At 43.6% G+C, this 19,579-nt stretch overlaps 1 protein-coding gene across 3 annotated transcripts in view; it reads left to right on the top strand.

Moving 5' to 3' along the window:
* SIRT5 (sirtuin 5) overlaps positions 1-19,579 on the top strand; it is a 43,253-nt gene that overhangs the window by 7,891 nt on the left and 15,783 nt on the right. For all 3 annotated transcript variants that reach the window (XM_017521579.2, XM_017521574.2, XM_017521586.2), the window contains exons 2-6: positions 6,261-6,410; positions 10,009-10,142; positions 14,022-14,247; positions 17,673-17,760; positions 19,132-19,185. In XM_017521579.2, coding sequence (XP_017377068.1) covers positions 6,296-6,410; positions 10,009-10,142; positions 14,022-14,247; positions 17,673-17,760; positions 19,132-19,185 — 617 coding nt within the window. In that variant the 5' untranslated portion in view covers positions 6,261-6,295. The remainder of the gene's footprint in view (positions 1-6,260; positions 6,411-10,008; positions 10,143-14,021; positions 14,248-17,672; positions 17,761-19,131; positions 19,186-19,579) is intronic.

Consider the following 19,579-nt stretch of genomic DNA (forward strand, 5'->3'; position numbering starts at 1 on the left):
GTAGCTGGGATTACAGGCACGCACCACCATGCCCAGCTAATTTTTTGTATTTTTAGTAGAGACGGGGTTTCACCGTGTTGACCAGGATGGTCTCAATCTCTTGACCTCGTGATCCACCCGCCTCGGCCTCCCAAAGTGCTGGGATTACAGGCTTGAGCCACCGCGCCGGGCCGCTCTTTTAAATTCTTAATAGCTTTTATAATTCTACCTTCATGCCTAAGAAAAAGTATGACAGTTTATTCAGTGTTTTTTAAAAATTATTTTACAGTAAGTAGGAATGTTTTCTAACATGTAAAAACCTACAGAAGAAAAAAATAAATTTTTGTCTCAAACTAGAAGTCTGGATTATATTGGTGTCTCCAGAGTCAAAGCTATCAGAAAGCAACAGTGGAGAGAACCATATTCATCTTTGGGAGAAATAACTAAAGATACGTATTAAGCTCAAGGTGATAGCCTAAGTAACTTCACACAACATATAAGAAGCTTTTAGTTCCAGTTAGGCAGAATTCAGAGTTTTACTCTTCATAATTTTCAATGCAAGTTTAATAATTGTCATCTATAACAATATTTTTAAGCTTCATGCACCAATTATTGAAGCTGGGTGATGAGAATATAAGGGTTCCCTATACTATACTGTTTATTTTTGTATATGTTTAAGTTTTTTCAGATTTTAACAAAAAACCCACGAACTATAGTAACACCTCATTTGTTCCTTACTGAGTTTTCCAGGTACATTGAAGTTTGTCAAAAGCTTATCATGCCCATGCTAGTTAAAGATCATGGCAAACCATTTTCCTCAAGCTTTCTTTAAATCAAGCACTGGGGTGATATTTACGTTGGTTAGATGTCACCATTTTCACTGAGTCTGCGAGCTGCTCACCAGAGTGCCTGCTCAGGCCCATGAGTCTGTCCACTTCCCCTAGCAGCCAGTCTGCCTTCCTTCCCTGCAGAAGTGACTTTAGGCAGCCAGACAGCCTTGTCCTCTGAGGTTTTCTGGAAACACTACACCATGTTTCTCTAACCTCTTCTCTTTTTCAGTCTGCCAATCTTTTTGTGCAGTCTTTTTGATTGCATAAGAGACAGGATACATTGAAAATGTGTTGACTTGCTTATCTGTAGGTGAGGTTTATCATATTACTCCTTACACACTATAAAATTCACAATTTTTATTATATAGTTCTATGAATATTGAAAAAAGTCACAAAAATAAAGATAATAGAACTTTCCATTGCTCTAAAAGTTTCTCTGCTCCCCTTCATTTCTCTTACCCCATCTCTGGAAACCACTGATATGATTTCTGTGCCAGCAGTTTTGCCTTTTCAAACTGTCTTACAAATGGTCTCAAAAACTACGTAGCCTTTTGTATCTGGCTTCTTTGACTTAGCACAATGCTTCTCTCTCTCTTTCCCTCTCCCCCTTTCTCCCTCTGTTTCTTTCTTTTTCTCTTTCTCTCGTTCTCTCTCACTCTCACTTTCACTCTGGCCTTCTCTCCTGTCTTTGAGAGGATCTTACTCACCCAGGCAGAGAGTGCAGTGGTACAGTCATGGCTCACGGCAGCCTCAACCTTCTGGGCTCAAGTGATTCTCCTACCTCAGCCTCCTAAGTACCTGGGATTACAGGCATGCACTGCCATGCCCAGCTTCTTTTTTGTAGAGATGGAGGTCTCACTTTGTTGCCCAGGCTGGTCTCAAACTCCTGGGCTCAAATGATCCTCCTGCCTCAGCCTCCCAAAGTCCTGGGATTACAGGTGTGAACCATCATGGCTGGCCCTTTTGTTGTTGTTGTTAAGCAATTTTATTTTGAAATAATTTTAGGCTTACAGAAATGTTGCAAAAATAGTGCACAGAGTTCTCATATACCATTTACCCAATTCCCTCTAATGTTCGCATCTTACCTAACTAGAGTACAATGATCTAAACCAGGACAAGTACTATACCGCGACATTCACTTATACAGTGCTAGAAACTGATTTTTAGGCTTCATTCAAATTTTGCCAGTTGTCCCATTAATGTCCCCTTTCAGGTCTTGAATCCAACCCAGGATCCCACATAGCATTTGCTTGTCATGTCTCATTAGGACCTGGGGCAGTTCTCCAGTTCTTATCTTTCAGAACTTTGATACTTTTCTGAAGAGTATTAGCCAGTTTTGCTGTAGAGCGTGTAGAATGCCCCTCAGCTTGAGTTTGGCGTTTTCTCATAACTAAATTGCAGTCATGAATGCCACGCAGGTGGTGCCTTGCCCTTCTCATTGCATCATATCAGGAGGTAGGTGGAGTTGCCTGTCTTATTACTGGTGATGTTAACTGCGATCACTTGGTTAATGTGGTAGCTGCCAGGTTTTCTAATATGAAGTTTTTATTGCATAGCACTTAACAAATTTTTTTTTTTTTGTGAGATGGAGTCTTGCTCTGTTGCCCAGGCTGGAGTGCTGTGTCACAATCTCTGCTCACTGCAACCTCTGCCTCCTGGGTTCAAGTGATTCTCCTGCCTCAGCCTCCTAAGTACCTGGGATTACAGGCACTCACCATCACACCTGGCTAATTTTTGTATTTTTAGTAGAGATGGGCTTTCACCATGTTGATCAGGCTGGCCTTGAACTCCTGATCTTGTGATCCACTCGCCTCAGCCTCCTAAAGTTCTGGGATTGCAGGCGTGAGCCACAGCACCCAGCCTGCATAACACTTTTAAAGATTTATTCATGCTGTTGAATATATTAGCACTTTGATTTTCTTATTGCTGAAGAGTCTTCATGGTATGGATAAACCACAATTTGTTTACCCATTTGTAAATTCATGGACATCTGGTTTGCTTCTAGTCTTGGGCCTGGCGCTATCCGATAGGCCTTGGTGTTCTGTTGAACATAAAAACCATGTCACAGAGCACTGGTATCAGACAGGGCCACTGTGTCACCACAATGGGTCGGGACAAGAACAAGGCCACTCTGAATCATGTCTGAATCAGGACAGAAACAGGAACATTGTTGAAGCCACAAAAATGACCAAACATCCTCCCATGCTGCTACCATGAGGGACTGTGGCTTCTCAGCCACTCACAGCTTTAGCCTCACTTCATTCCTTCCACCTTTTAGATAAGATCCATTACAGCATCCAATCCAGAACATCCAATCCAGGTTCCAGGAACCTCTCCCCAACATGGCCTAACCCAAACCCAAATCCTCTAATAAATCCATTCCTGGTTCCTAGCGGGTGCTGCAGTTCTCCATGGCGTGTTCTCTCTATTGCAACTTGTTTGAGTACAAGTGTGTTCCTTGGCCTGGAAGGCACTGACAGTCCAAACAATATGTAAATACATGTATTGAAAATCCTTGCTCAGCTCTAGTCTCCTTACACAGCGTTTCCCACCCTACACTCCATTCTTTGTACTAACTTCTTGTGAATTCTGTTTTGTTTTTTAAAGCAAATGCAAGTAAGTTAAAGTATATTCTATCCCCTTGCCTTTGTCTTACAAAATATAATTGTAAAACACATGTAACAAAATCGAGCGTTCTAACCATTATTAAGGGTACAGTTCAGTACATTCACATTGTTGTGCAACTAGTCCCCTCAACTCATTTCATCTTGTAAAACTGAAGCTCCATACTCATTATTTCTAAGTATAGTATGTGTCCTGTAAAATTAACCCTTTGTTAATGTTGAGTTCTATGAGTTTTGAAAGATATGATCATGTAACCACCACCATAATCAAGTTAAAGGACAATACTATTGCTTCCCATACACACACACACACACACACACACACACACACAAAATCCTGCATGGCTTCCCCTCCCCCACCTTTGATTTTTATTTTTGAGAGAGAGTTTTACTTTTGTTTCCCTGGCAGGAGTGTAACGTCACGATCTTGGCTCACTGCAACCTCCATCTCCCAGGTTCAGGTGATTCTCCAGCCTCAGCGTCCCGAGTAGCTGGAATTACAGGTGCCTACCACCATGCCTGACTAATTTTTGTATTTTTAGTAGAGACAGGGTTACATCATATTGGTCAGACTGGTCTTGAACTCCTGACCTCAGGTGATCTGCCCGCCTTGGCCTCCCAAAGTACTGGGATTATAGGCATGAGCCACTGTGCCCAGCCCACATGCCCCTTTTTATTCAGTCCTCCCCATTCTGCCAACCACTGTTACATTTCCTGCCCTCATAGTTTTGTTTATTCCAGAACGTCATATAAGTAGAAACATATGTACATTCTCTTTTATAGCAGACATATTGCATATTGTGAATGTGCCATTGTTTATTGACCTCATCCCTGACAGTTGGACCCTGAGGTTGTTTCTAGTCTTTTGCTGTTAACCACATGGTCTTACCCACTATCTGTAGATACATCATTTTGTATGTGTGCAAGCCTAACTGTGAACAAAATTTCCAGACTTGGGATTGCTGGGTCAGAGAGAAAATGTTTGTAATTTTGATAGTTTGTTCTCCAGAGGGATTATATCATTTGAGAAATGTGTTTTTCATATCCACAGATCGACCCTGCCCCTTCCCCTGCCCCTTCCCCTTCCCCTACTCCTGCCCCTTTCCCTTCCTCTTTCTTTCCTTTGAGACGGAGTCTCGCTCTCTCACCCAGGCTGGAGTACAATGGTGTGATCTCAGCTCACTGCAACTTCCACCTCCCAGTTGAAGCAATTCTACTGCCTCAGCCTGCCAAGTGGCTGGGATTACAGGCATTCACCACCATGCCTGGCTGATTTTTGTATTTTTAATAGAGAGGGGGGTTTCGCCATGTTGACCAGGCTGGTCTTGAACTCTTGACCTCAAGTGATCCACCCGCCTCAGTCTCCCAAAGTGCTGAGATTACTGGCATGAGCCACTGCGCCTAGCCACTATCCACGGTTCTTTAATCCTCAATTCTGCCAGCCATTTGGCTCACTAGATGGAAGTCAGCTCTGCCAGTTATCAGTGTCATTGATCCAAATGTTGTCTTTCTCTGTGTTTGTTTTCCCTTTATAAAATTCCTCAGATATAGACAAAGATTTACTGAATGTGCCTTAAGATCTACAAGTTACTTTGACACAATGTCATCTTAATACTATTTGTTGTCACAATACACTTCTTCCCTTCAGAGTTTAGTTCTCAGTTAGAAATTACATTCTCATAGAAACAGTACTTTGAGCCTGGCGCAGTGGCTTGTGCTTGTAATCCCAGCACTTTGGGAGGGCTGGGTAGGTAGATGGCTTGAGCTCAGGAGATCAAGACCAGCCTGGCCAACATGGTGAAACCGTGGCTCTACCAAAACTACAAAAATTAGCCGGGCATGGTGGCACGTGCCTGTAGTCACAGCTACTGGGGAGGCTGGGATGGGAGGATTGCTGGAGCCCAGGAAGTCATCAGTAGTGGGCCGTGATCACACCACTGCACTCCAGCCTGGGTGACAGAGCAAGGTCCTATCCGAAATATAAGAAAGAAACTGTACTTTGACCACAAGTTCAGAAAGTAGTGGTGGTTTTCATACCTTTTTTTTTTCTTTTTTTTTTTTTTGAGACGGAGCTTTTGTTCTTGTTGCCCAGACTGGAGTTCAATGGTACAATCTTGGCTGACTGCAACCTTTCCCTCCCGGGTTCAAGCGATTCTCCTGCTTCAGCTTCCCAAGTAGCTGGTATTACGGGCATGGCACTACCACTCCCAGCTAATTTTTTTGTATTTAACAGAGATAGGGTTTCACCATGTTGGTCAGGCTGGTTTCAAACTCCTGACCTCAGGTGATCCACCCACCTCAGCCTCCCAAAGTGCTGGGATTACAGGTGTGGGCCACTGCGCCTGGCCACATACCTTTTGAAAAGCAGCAAGTTTTCAAATGAATTCTCATATCTAACCCTTTTACGTGCATTTTAATGATCCTCAAACTTAAGTAGTTACTAGAAGCGCCTGGAAATAGATGATGGGGTCCACCCTCAGCGTTTCTGATTCAGCAGGTCTGGGGTGGAACCAGAGGTTGCATTTCTAACAAGATTTCAGGTGATGCTGATGCTGCTGGTCTAGGGAACACACTTTGAGAAGCACTGCTCCAAGGTACCTCTGCACGTCCTGGGAGCATTTGAGAACACAGATGGAAAACAGCCAGTTTAGAGGATGATCTGTTACTAAAGATTTTTTTTAAGGTTGTTCATGTATGTGTGGCATGTGTGTATAATATACACAATGTGTTTTTATAATATAGAAAAAATATATATTTATAAATATTTCTATATCTAAAAAATTTGCTGATTGTTTCTATAATATTTGTTTTTGTGATTTTTCTAAAGCCTACCTCAAGCATTAGAACTACAAACAAATCCTGATGCGACCTCTCCAGATTGTCCCAAGTCTGTTGATTTCCCAGCTGTATTGTGGCCTTCAGCCTTCAGCCTCCACACGAAACTGGATTTGCCTGAAAATGGCCCGGCCAAGTTCAAGTAAGTCATTCTTACCCATCGCCTCACCTGCGGCCAAATGTGAAGTACCCAGAAGTCCTATACTTGTATGTCTGTGTCAAATTAGGTGTTGGGCAAAATTTTGGAGAAAGCCACCCTGTCCTCTTCCCTTTTAGGGCACCCCTTCTAGGGTGCCTTCAGAGCCTGTCTTCTTAATACTCACGTAAAGTCCACCGAGGACATTTTGTTGCTTCTGCGAGAACATTTGCATTTAAGCTTTTGACACATGTTTTGTACTTTAAAGTCCTTCTCTCTGCAGGGGAGGAAAATTGGTGATTGTCCTATAGGGCAGTGTGAGATTAAATTTTCTCCTGGACAGAAATATTTTGTAGCTCTGCCTGGGAGAAACCTACAGATTAACCTATCTGGGCCCTGAGTCTATAGGAATATAAAGTCTCACAAATGTTTATATTTAGTGATTCTTAGGTGGGCCTGTTTAACAGTGCTTCAGAGTGAAACTGAAAGGCCAAGCTGAATTCTTTTTGCCTCATTTTCAACTTCTGGATAACTTTTCTGTTCAGGGATAATAACTCCTGCTTCCATTTTGCCTCAGGAATGGAAAAGAACCGAAAGATCCCAGTTCCATCCACCACACCTCCCGCTGGTGTGCCCAGCTGCGCAGAGCGGGCTGCTCGAGTCTGTGGCGGGTGCAGAAGTGTGTGCCTGACCTCGGATAAAAGTGGGCCGCTGCCATTTGAAACCACAAAACATGCTGGCTGTTTTCCTTTAGCCATTGGGAAATGTCCTTTTTTTTTTTTTTTTTTTTTAAGATTTTATACCACGTTATCATTACTATATTTTACATCCTGTTTTCTAAGAACCAAACATAGGTTGACTTTTAAAATTTGTTTCTAAAAGTAACTTTAAGGGGTACCTTAATAGAGGTCACTCTGGCCAGCCTGACCAATGTGGAGAAACCCTGTCTCTACTAAAAAATACAAAATTAGGCAGGCACGGTAGCACATGCCTGTGATCCCAGCCTTTCAGGAAGCTGAGGCAGGAGAATCGCCTGAACCCAGGAGGCAGCGGTTACGGTGAGCTGAGATTGCACCATTGCACTCCAGACAGCAAGAAGGGCAAAACTCTGTCTTAAAAAAAAGAAAGAAAATAAAAGAAAAAAAAAAAAAAAAAAAAAAAAGTCACTCTGACCTAGAAATATATTCATCAGGAGGATGACAGTTTCTATTTGGTATAGAAAGGACCTTTAGGACTAGAGGGAGTTTTAGGAGTAAATCTTGAAGTCCTTAAGGATGTTCCTATGGGTTGAACCTAGGAAAGTATGTTACGTTTTTTATTAAGCATCTTCTTCTTTCAAGAGATTATACCAGATTAGAAACTGGAATCCACCCAGGTCAAGTTTGTAATTTTTCCAAATGCTTCCTGTTTGGACAACATTAGTCTGCCTGTAGTAGGCCTTATCTGCTGATAGATAGCAGCCTATCTAGGGAAGGGATGTGAGTTCAGGTGGGGCTTTAGTGTGATTGCTGGGGTAGCTGAGTTAGTTGCACATCATGAGAATGGCGTGTTGTGACTGTCCTAATTTGTCTTTGCCTTGTGCTGCCAAAACATGAATGGAGCCCAAGAGGAAAAAGCCTACTCTTCCTCTGAGTTCATTTTTACCAGGAGTCCATGGTAGGGAAGAGAATAAGGAAGGGGGAGGAGGGGCTGAGCCCTTATTAACAGTCTCTATCCTAAGCTGGGCAGAGTGTGTGGCTTTGGGCTTAGGAGGACCAGCAAGTCCCATCCCTGCTTAGAGGGAGTCAACCATACACGAGAAACCAGTAGGATGCCCCTTATGGCTGGGATACAAAATGAGGCCACATTCCCTTTAATATTCAAGTTCACCATCTCCAAGCCCCCATCCCACTATCTTTCTTCTTGCAGGCTTCCTGTCTGTCACTGGTTCCATCTCTCAGCGGAGGGTTAGCTTCCCCTCATTCGTTCAGTCCAAGGGTTAGCCTTGGTTGCCATTCTTTCAAGAGAGGAAGGCCAGGAAGCCAGCTTAGTCAGCTGAGGAATGCAGTTCCACTTTTGCTGGAATCCTTAGTGCTTTAACACAGCTTGGCCATCCTTGGAAGATCTCCATATCCAGGGCGGGGCATTCCCTGCTTCAGTGTCTTGAGCCTGCAGCAGGCAATGGGGTACCGCACTCACTTCTCCAGGAGTAGGGCAGAAAAGGGGCTCTCTCTCCTCCTGGCAGCTTATGTTCGGTGCTATACCCCTTAATTCTGGCTTTCCAGGGCCATAGCGCTTATCTAACATACAGGGCCCTGCAGAGCTGTAGTGTCTGGGAGAAAAGGAGAGACAAGCTGTGTCCCAGCCTTTTCCCAGTTTCTGCTGCCCAGTAGAAACAATGGCAGCTCCCCCATCATGAGTTCCAATTCTGGCTCCTGCTTCTTGTTCTGGGATGAGGAGATTTGTTTCAGGGGAAAGCATCCCACCTTGTGATCCATGTAAAGTGTTTGGCATAGCACTTGTGGTGCATGGAGTCCTCACCATCGTAGCTGCTGCCTCTGTGGGTCTGTGTTCAGGCAGGGGGCTGCCTGGAATTCTAGGACAGGAGGGTGAACCCTGGTCTGTGTCCACAATTACTTCCTCTAGTGTTACTCTCTTTTCTCAGTTCCCTCTGCTACCCCAAGTCTCTGGCAGTGTCCTGTTGAAAAGTTTGGCTCTTATTGAGTTGTTAAGAAGGCCACATGTCCTCAAATAAGGCCCTTGTCCTCTCCTTCAGTTGCTGTGCTGAGGGAAGCCGAAATTAGCAAGATCCCCAAAGGGAAGGTGAATTTAGGGAGGAAGGATAGGCCTTGGGGTACAGTGGGCCTCAACTCAGCACCCACACAATCATACAGGCTTGTTTTTACTTTTATGAAGGAAGATGGATTCCTTGTAGGCTTTTTTTTTTTTTTTTTTTTTTTTTTTTTTTTTTTTTTTTTTTTTTTTCCAATAGAGTCTCGCTCTGTCCAGGCTGGAATGCAGTGGCACAGTCTTGGCTCACTGCAACCTCTGCCTCCTTGGTTCAAGCTATTCTCCTGCCTCAGCCTCCTAAGTAGCTGGGATTACAGGCGCCCACCACCATGCCCAGCTAATTTTTGCATTTTTAGTAGAGACGGGGTTTCACCATGTTGGCCAGCATGGTCTCAAACTCCTGACCTTGTGATCTGCCTGCCTCTGTCTCCCAAAGTACTGGGATTACAAGTGTGAGTCACCGTGCCCAGCCCCTACTAGGCTTTTTTTAAACTTTGTAAAATCCTGCTCTAGGGAAGCACTACTGTGCACCTCAAAGAGCCAAGGAAACAGAGGATGGAAACAGCTAAGTAATTTGTATAAGATCACACATTTGGTTGGGAGGCAGAACTGAGATGCAAAGCCAGCTTTGTGTGCCCAAAGCCTCTGCTTCTTTAAAATATTGTACACTCACCCAGCAGGCCTTCAGGGGATGGTGTCTTTATGGTACAGGAATTGATGTTTGTTTATCTTAAAGTATGATTTCACACTAGGTCAAGTTTCAAGATCTAGACAATTGATATGGGTACAAATGTCAAATGGTACATTGGACCGATAAAGATTTTATTCTGTTTAGGTATGGCAGATTTTTGGAAGTGTTTTGCAAAATCAAAGCACATAGTCATCATCTCAGGGGCCGGTGTTAGTGCAGAAAGTGGCGTTCCGACTTTCAGAGGAGCTGGAGGTTATTGGAGAAAATGGCAAGCCCAGGTTAGTAATGTTTCCAGAACATTAAAAGCCTCTCTCAAATGAAACCGTAACAGAGTTTGACTCAGATCCTATACCGAACCCTGAAACCCAGGGGAAATTGTTTGGAAGTTAACTATGTCCCTATTGTCCCGTTGCTTTTGGCATAAACACAAAGTTCCTATTATTAAGAGAAAATTTAAGTAAGGCTGCTACTTTCCTTTTTAGATATGTGTAGGTTGCATTAATTCAAATATCAGTTTCTCCTAATAGTTGTGTTAAATCGAAATCGGAAAACCATGGTTAGCATCTTTCATTACTTTTCTAACGTTATTGAACTTAAGTATGACAAAGTTTCTGTGAACTTTTCATTTTAAAACTAGTGTTGATTATTGAAGGATTAGGGTTCCATGTTCAAAAATCTATAGGAAAACCTTCAGAATGTAAGTTCTGTGAAGGTGTGGATTTTTTAAATTCAATTTGTTTTTTTAGATCTAATATACATAAAGTAAAAGTCACCAATTTTAAGTGAGTTTTGACAAATGGACATAGTTGTATAGCCAGCACCATAATCACAATGTAGAACATTTCTGTCCCTCCAGGACATTCCCTCATGGCCCTTTGTAGTCTGTGCTCTCCCATCCCACTGGCTCAGGAAATCCCTAGCTTTGGAAGACAAGGAATTGTTTATTTGTTCGTTTATGAGATGGAGTTTTGCTCGTTGCCCAGGCTGGAATACAATGGCATGATCTTGGCCCACTGCAATCTCCACCTCCCAGGTTCAAGTGATTCTCCCGCCTCAGCCTCCCTAGTAGCTGGGATTACAGGCATGCACTACCACACTCCACGAATTTTTGTATTTTTCGTAGAGACAGGGTTTCCCCACATTGGCCAGGCTGGTCTCGAACTCCTGACCTCAGCTGATCTGCCTGCTTGGGCTCCCAAAGTGCTGGGATTACAGGCATGAGCCACCACACCAGGCCTCTGTTTGTTTTATTCATTGCACTGTCTCCAGCTCCCAGAACTCTGGCACATTATAGGTGCTTAATAGATCTTCATTGGTTGAACGAAAGCAGTCATAAATAACTACTATAATACATGTCTTCCCGGGTTAGTAGCTTATTTCTCACTGAATATAGAGTTCATGAACCTGCCCCTTCCTTCTTCTGAGCAGCTGAGGCTGGCAGATGTTTGGGTGTTTTGCCTCCTGCCTTCTGCGCTCTAGGTGAAGGGTGGGAGTTGTTACCTTAAAGGTGAAGTGGGGGAGAAAAGAGAGCAGAGAACATTAGGGGCCAGCAAGTAAGAGGAACCACAGGGTTCCTTGATTAGCAGCGGAGGGTGGGAGGTCAGAGGGTGTGGGAGGAGCTCGGAAGAGGGGCGCTTAGTTGTGTCCAAAAAAGCTCAGAGTTTGTGGACAAAGCATAGAAGTAGACAGTATGTATTTGACTCCAACCTCCTTCCAAGGACGCCTGTAGACATGTTCGTGTGACACCTATAAACTGCTTCAGGCCATGTGTTCTACATGGAGAGCAAACCCCTCATGTGGCAGAGGCTGACATTGCCCCCAAGCAGCAGGGCCTTTACAGTGGAATGAAATGCACACGTGTTCAATGTAGGAAGCATCTCCTTCATAGAGAAGCCATGCTTCTTTTTAAATTGTTATTGAGGCAGAATTTCCTTAGAATAAAATGCACCCATGTGCATTGTGTGTACAGTTTGATGAGTTTTGACAGGTGCATGCACCCGTATAACACCCCCACCTCCACTGTCAAGAAACAGAACGTTTCAGTCCTTGCTGCAAGTTCCCTATGCCTTTCCCTGCCAGCTCCCAGCTCAACCTCTGCTCGGCTCCTTTTTCAGAAAGGAGATTTGTCTCCCCTAGAACCGTATCTGAAGTATATGTATTTTATCTGTTCTGTTTATATATAATATACACTTTTTATGTGTAGTTGTGTGTTTAGTTGCATGTATGTGTAGCTGTGCATGTGTGTAGATGTGTGTAGTTGTGTATGTATTGACAGATATATGTAGTTGCGAATGTTTAGTTGTGTGTATGTTATTGTGTGTTTAGATGTATATGTTTAGTTGTGTGTGTGCACTTGTGTGTGTAGATGTGTATAGTTTTGTGTGTGTATGTTTAGTTGTGTGTGTTTAGTTGTGTCTGTACACTTGTGTGTGTATGTAGATGTGTGTAGTTGTGTGTGTATGTTTAGTTGTGTGTGCAGTTGTGTGTATGTAGAAGTTTGTAGTTGTGTTTATATTTAGTTGTGTGTGTGCAGTTGTGTGTATTTAGATGTGTGTAGTTGTGTATGTTTAGTTGTGTGTGTGCAGTTGTATGTAGATGTGTGTGTATGTTTAGTTGTGTGTGTGTAGTTGTGTGTGTGCAGTTTTGTGTGTATGTAGATGTGTATAGTGTGTGTAGTTGAGTGTATGTTGTGTGTATGTGTGTATAGTTGTGGGTGTAGTTGTGTGTATATGTTTAGTTGTGTGTATGTAGTATGGATGTGTGTAGTTGTGTATGTTTAGTTTGTGTAGTTCTGTGTGTGTGTGCAGTTGTATGTGTATATAGATGTGTTTAGCTGTGTGTGTGCAGTGTATATGTAGATGTGTGTAGTTTTATGTGTTTAGTTTGTGTAGTTGTATGTTTGTGTGTATAGTTTATGTATATGTGTATAGTTGTGTGTATGTGTTTAGTTGTATGTATGTAGTTGTGTGTATGTATGTTTAGTTGTGTATAGTTGTGTGTGTGCAGCTGTGTGTGTAGATGTGTGTAGTTTGTGTAGTTGTATATGTGTGTTTAGCTGTGTGTGCAGCGTATATGTAGATGTGTATAGTTGTGTGTGTGTTTAGTTTGTGTATGTAGTGTGTATGTGTAGTTGTGTGTGTAGTTGTGTGCAGTTGTGTTTGTAGATGTGTGGTTTGTGTAGTCATATGTGTATTTAGCTGTGTGTGTGCAGTGTATATGTAGATGTTTAGTTTGTGTGTTTATGTGTGTAGTTGTATATATGTTTAGTTGTGTGTATGTAGTTGTGTGTGTATCTTTAGTGTGTGTGTGGTTGTATATGTGTAGTCGTGTGTATGTCTAGTTGTGTGTATGCATATGCAGTTGTGTGTGTATGTAGATGTGTGTAGTGTGTACGTATGTTATGTGTGTGTTGTGTGTATGTTTAGTTGTGTGTGTAGTGTGTATATTGAGGTATGTGTGTAGTTGCATGTTGTGTGTATAGTTGTGTGTATGTATGTTGAGTTGTATATGTGTAGTGCGTATGTATGAGTTGTGTGTAGTTGTGTGTATGTTGAGTTGTGTGTGTGTAGTTGTGTATATGTATAGTTGTATGTGTGTAGTTGTGCATGTAGTTGTGTGTATGTATGTTTAGTTGTGTGTATAGTTGCATGTGTATAGATGTGTGTAGTTGTGTGCGTGTGTAGAGCCATAGCTATAGTTATAAAAACTGAGTTTCTCAACCATGGTCATTAGACCTCAATGGGCATTTTGCATTTTATGTTTTTCCTGGGTGTAGGTCAAAATGAGATCCACTTCATATGTTTTAGAACTCCATGAAAAAGGGGATTTGACCCAAAATACCTTCCTGCGTATTACTTTACTTTATGTTCACAACTTACTTGGTGGGGGGGAATAGGATAGGTTGCATCCTCCCTGCCTTGTCACTAAGGAAATTGATTTCTCCAAGGTCCCAAGGCAGTCCCAGGATGGGGACATAGGCTGGTACCCAGGCCCTGCCACATGGCATCTGCCATGTTGTTTGAACCTAGTGCTTCGACCTCCAGCCTGCACCTTCCCAATGCTGCTTGTTTCTGCCTTAGGGAGGAAGGGCCTGTGCCAGGGTTCAGCATCCTGGCTGCTTCTGCCTCCCTCAATCCCACCTCTTCTCCCACCCCCAGGACCTGGCGACTCCCCTGGCCTTTGCCCACAACCCGTCCCGGGTGTGGGAGTTCTACCACTACCGGCGGGAGGTCATGGTGAGCAAGGAGCCCAACGCCGGGCACCGTGCCATAGCAGAGTGCGAGGCCCGGCTGGGCAAGCAGGGCCGGCGAGTCGTGGTCATCACCCAGAACATTGATGAACTGCACCGCAAGGCTGGCACCAAAAACCTTCTGGAGATCCATGGTGAGGTACCCCCAGCCTCATGTTCAGGGAACCAGCTTTAGAACACCTGTCCTGCCATTTCAGCATCACCTCTGTTGGCTTCCCTCCCTCCCTACAGACACCCATCTCGTCCTTTAGGATGCTGTGGCATTTCCTTCTGGGACATGTTAGTGCCCTGTGGCACCTCGGCAGCTGCCTTTGGCCATGGGAGGAGCCCCGACCTACTGACATTCTTCACTTGGCAGTTCCTACATCCTCACTGCTCAGTGTGGTCTGAAAGCCAGCAACGTTTGGCATCCCCTGGAAGCTTCTTAGAAATGCAGAATCTCAGTCCCCATCGAACCCATCAAATCAGAATCTGCATTTTCCCATGAGCCCAGGTGGCTGAAGTGCCTTTTACACTGTTGGGCTGCACAGCTGTGTGACCCCTGCCTCTGTCGAGGGGTGCCGTGCTGTGAGACAATGGCCTCACTGAGCCGAGGAACAGAAGGCCTGGCCCACTGAACAGCCAGGGCTTGAGCAGGATCGGGCAGGGGCAGGCTGTGGCATCTAGGGGTCTCCTCTTCCTCTCTCTTTGCCCCAGTGGACACTCCCCACTGAGACTGTGCTTCTGTCTTGCCCTAGAACCTCAGGGAGCTGCCAGCTCAGCACCAGGTACTGCACCAACCCCACCTAGCCTGTGATGTCAGTGGCGTTTGTCTTGGGTCCCTATGGCCTCCTTCCTCTGTCCTGGGTGACCCCTCACCTCTTCACTCTGTCTTCTGGTTCCTCCCTTCTTTGCTATCACCCTAAATCTAATACATCCATTCTTCCATGGTCATAATGGGCAAACTAGGGTTTCTCCCAAAGCCACTTGCATTTAAAGAGTCTGCATTCAAATCCAAGGAATGCATTTCTTATATTTTAAGAATTTATTTCTCTTAATTTATTTTTTTGAGATGGGGGTTTCATTCTTGCCCAGGCTGGGGTGCAGTAGCCTGATCATAGCTCATTGCAGCCTTGAACTTACAGTCTCAAGGGATCCTCCCACCTCAGTCTCCAGAATAGTTGGGACAACAGGCCCATGCCACTATGCCCAGCTAATTAAAAAAATTTTTTTTTGTAGAGATGTGTCACCATATTGTCCAGGCTGGTCTCGAACTCTTGGCCTCAAGTAATCCTCCCTCCTCAGCCTCCTAAAGTTTTGGGATTACAGATGTGAGCCACTGCGCCAGCCAAGAATGCATTTCTAAGTGTAGAATTTCCAGAGGCAGTGCACCAGTCGGGGGGTGTTTGTTTTTGGGTGTGTGTGGTGAAGCTACCTCCTTTTACTTAGGTCACCCTGATAAAGACAGGGAGACACTACTTACTTCGACCCTGTTTCTCTTTTGTATGCCAGGAACAGTCAGCCACCTATTAACTGAACATCTTTTTGGTACCTACATCTGCTGGGTCTGAGCCACTTTCCACGTGTCTCTGCTCATTTCCTTGCAATGTCAGAATGTGGGCTAGTCATCGGCATAAAACGGAGATGACAATGCCTATTTTACAGAATTGTTGTGAAGGTTAAATAAGATCATATATATGTGTTAGGACTTTTTTTTTAGTTTCAAATGATGAGAACTCTCTTCTAACCTAGGTTAAAAAAAATCAATGGCATCTTCTGTCTGATGAAGGTTTTTTTTAAGATGCATCATGTTTTTAATGTGGCACTTAGAATATAATCTGCCTAAACCATGAAATACTATGTTATCCCTTAGAATTGTTATTTTATACTTAGAGAAAGAGCTTAGTAAAACTTAGACACCTTCTTTAGAAATTTTATCTTTCTGGGCATACATAAAGTATGAGTATAATAAACTGGTCCAAATATTTCTCGTTATCTAGCTCTTCTGAGTGATTCTGAGTGACTCAGAGTGTGGATGGGTCTGTGTTTTCCATGCAGTTTTACACTCTGTACCTCAGGAGATGGATGATGCAGCCTTTCTTGAGAGAATGCCCCTCTGTTATAGCTGGGATTCTCGTCCAAGCTCCTGACACACACTCCGCAGGTGCGCTATTGAGCCTTTCATGATCTTACCCAAAGGTGTCAGTGGAAAGGCTGTAGACACAGCCAGAACTTGCTTTCTTCCCTGAAGTGGCCCTTGAATGGTTTGTTGGTGGAAGCATCCAGAGGTTTTATCTGCCCGGTCAGGCCACGGAAAATAACAGCCAAGTCACCCCACTTTCCAGTGTTCTCCTTCAACAAGTCTTTGCAAGCGTGATGGCGAGGGCACACTCTCATCTGGCCAGTAAACGGTAGGACACATCTGAATTTCAGAGATGTGAAAATGGAAAAAATGTCTATACTAAAACTGACAAAATAGGTTTATTGGCTCACAAAACCGAGGACCCTTGGGGTGCAGTTGATGTCATCTTTTCTTCTGGCCTCTGTCCCACCCCTCTCAGCTTTGCTCACTCTTTGAGGTGACCTCCCTTTTCCCTCTGCAACTGATTTGCCTCCACGCGCCGGGGGAGAGGGCCTCTGATGGTTTCAGGCTCTCCAGCTCAGCCACCTGCTCAGAAAATAAACCTCTGGGTGGGCTTTCTTGGTCCACATGCCCACCCTTCTGACCAAATGAGACTGCAGAGGGATGGGCACCACATGGGACCTGTGTGGAGCATGTGGTCAAGCTTGTATTTGGGATGTGACCCACAGCCCGATTGGCTCAGCATGGGAGAGAGCAAGGATGGTACTCCCCAAGGAAGGACTGGTGGGCAGAACAGAGCAGTGCATGCCCACTGTGGTTTAAAGGGCTCTGCATGGCACCAGGTGCCTGGCCACCATTTCATAAACTGGCCACCATGATTGCTTCAGCTCAATAAGTGGTCTCTAGTATTAACAATTTTTTCATTTATTAGTTGATTACTTATTTATTGAGCTGCTTTTGTATAAAAGATTCAAGCTTTCTGAAATCAAAGTTAAGATTTTGTAAACATATCCCACACCATTGACCTTTATCAGTTATATCAGTAAATTATGTCCTTACATTTAGATCAAGCTCCCTCTACCCTGTTGGCCGCTTCTGTCCACCTGAACACCACTCCAAGGTCATCTGGCAGCACATTAGTCAGAGAGTTAGTTATTTATCCTCCAGATTTTAAAGTCCTTGAGGGCATATGCTCTTGACTGGCTTAAGAGTACTGCATGCCTCTCTGTTTCCCATGAAAGCTAGGGTAGGCCCATTTGCTAAACTGAAGTATAGCTCAGTGTAGCAGTGCACACCTATAGTCCCAGCTACTCAGGAGGCAAAGGTGGGAGGATTGCTTGAGCCCAGGAGCTGGAAGCTGCAGAGCCATGATCGTACTACTACACTCCAGCCTGGGTAACTGGATGAGACCAAAAATGAAGTATGTCCCTTTTAGACACTGAGACAGTTGCTCTTGATTATCCTAAATTCTGGACTTGCTTCATATGTATTTTTCAGGTAGCTTATTTAAAACTCGATGTACCTCTTGTGGAGTTGTGGCTGAGAATTACAGAAGTCCAATTTGTCCAGCTTTATCAGGAAGAGGGTAATTATACCACACTACAGAATAAGTATATGTTGTTTTCTCCTTTAGGTTGAATATAAATGTGAGGAAATTGAACACTCACCAAAGATTCCCATGGATATTTATGAGAAATAAGACTAAATACAAGGCTGGGTGCAGTGGCTTACGCCTGTAATCCCAGAACTTTGGGAGGCCAAGGCGGGAGGATTGCTTGAGTTCAGGAGTTCAAGAGCAGCCTAGGCAACATAGCGAGACACCTGTCTCTACCAAAAACAAAACAAACAAACAAACAAACAAAAAACCAAAAATTAACTGGGTGTGGTGGCACATGCCTGTAGTCTCAGCTACTAAGGAGGCTGAGGTGGTTGGGTTATTTGAGCCTGGGAAGTTGAGGCTGCAGTGAGCCGAGATCTTGCCACTGTACTACAGCCTGGGTGACAGAGGGAGACCCTGTCTCAAAAAAAACCCACAAAAATCAAAAAAGACTGAATATAGCCATGTGATAAAAGAAATATTTTGTTCACAACTTACAGTGTTAAGTGAAAACCACAGGGTCCTGAACTTGTACAGTATGATCCCAGCTTTGTATTAAAACACACGCACACACGCACACACACACACACACACACACACACACACACTCTCTCTCTCTCTCTCTCTCTCTCTCTCTCTCTCACACACTTACACACAATGAGTTTGTATATCTGTATATAGTTAAAATACAACAAAATGTTAATAAGGAATATCAGGAGTGGTGGGATTATGGGTAATTTTTAATTTCTTTTTTATATCTTTCTGAATTTTCCTACATTTCTGTGATGAACATGTGCTATTATTACAATGAGGAAAAAATTTGAGGGTAGACACAATATTGAGAAAAATTCCACTGAGCCATTTTAAAGTAGTGTAAATTGTATGTGACCATATAATGTGATTGCAGAGGATACAGTCTTGCTCTGTTTCCCAGGCTAGAATACAGTGGTACAATCACAGTTTACTGCAGCCTCCACCTTGTGGGCTCAAGCAGTCCTCCTGCCTTAGCCTCCCAAGTAGCTAGGACTACAGGCACATACCACCACACTGAGCTAATTTTTGTATTTCTGGTAGAGATGGAGTCTCACTATGTTGCCCAGGCTGGTCTTGAACTTCTGGCCTCAAGCAGTCCTCCCACTTTAGCCTCCCAAAGTGCTGGGATTCTAGGCATGAGCCTCTATGCCCAGCACCACTGGAAATTAATGGCTTGGGGACCTTCCTTCTAATGCAAGTGAGCATACATTACTTAGGAGTTTTATATCACATATTGCCAGGCAAATATACAAACTGAGTTATTTTATTTCTTTATTTTTTGATTATGCCATAACAATCTTTCTTGTCTAATATTATTTACTTCAGTGCTCCAGAACCTGGAACTCAAGATGCCAGCATCCCAGTTGAGAAACTTCCCCGGTGGGTAAAAAACTCTGATTTGTACTAGTGTTCCAGGTTACAAAAAAAAATAGACATTGAAACCTAAACATGTATTTGGCAAGATGCCTCTTAAACCAAGTGCACAAAGGTAAAAACTAGCCTTGACCTCTGAGACCAAAAGTGAAAGGACAAAGGATGAATCAAATCAGGATGAAAAGAATGAATTCTTTCCAACCCCTTTTCACTTTGTGTTCTGGCGGGTTCATTTGAGGTCGGGAAACTTTCTGAAGCTATTGTGTGACAGGTGGTTACGCAGTGTACAGAAAGCACAGGAGCTGACCTGTGACTGGTCAAATAACATCGCTGGCATTATTAAGCCAACGGACCTGAATAGGAGAGGTTACAAGACTAAACAGAATGTTCATGGATTTAA

This window comes from Cebus imitator, unplaced genomic scaffold, assembly GCF_001604975.1.
Source record: "Cebus imitator isolate Cc_AM_T3 unplaced genomic scaffold, Cebus_imitator-1.0 Scaffold21, whole genome shotgun sequence".
NCBI lineage: Eukaryota > Metazoa > Chordata > Mammalia > Primates > Cebidae > Cebus > Cebus imitator.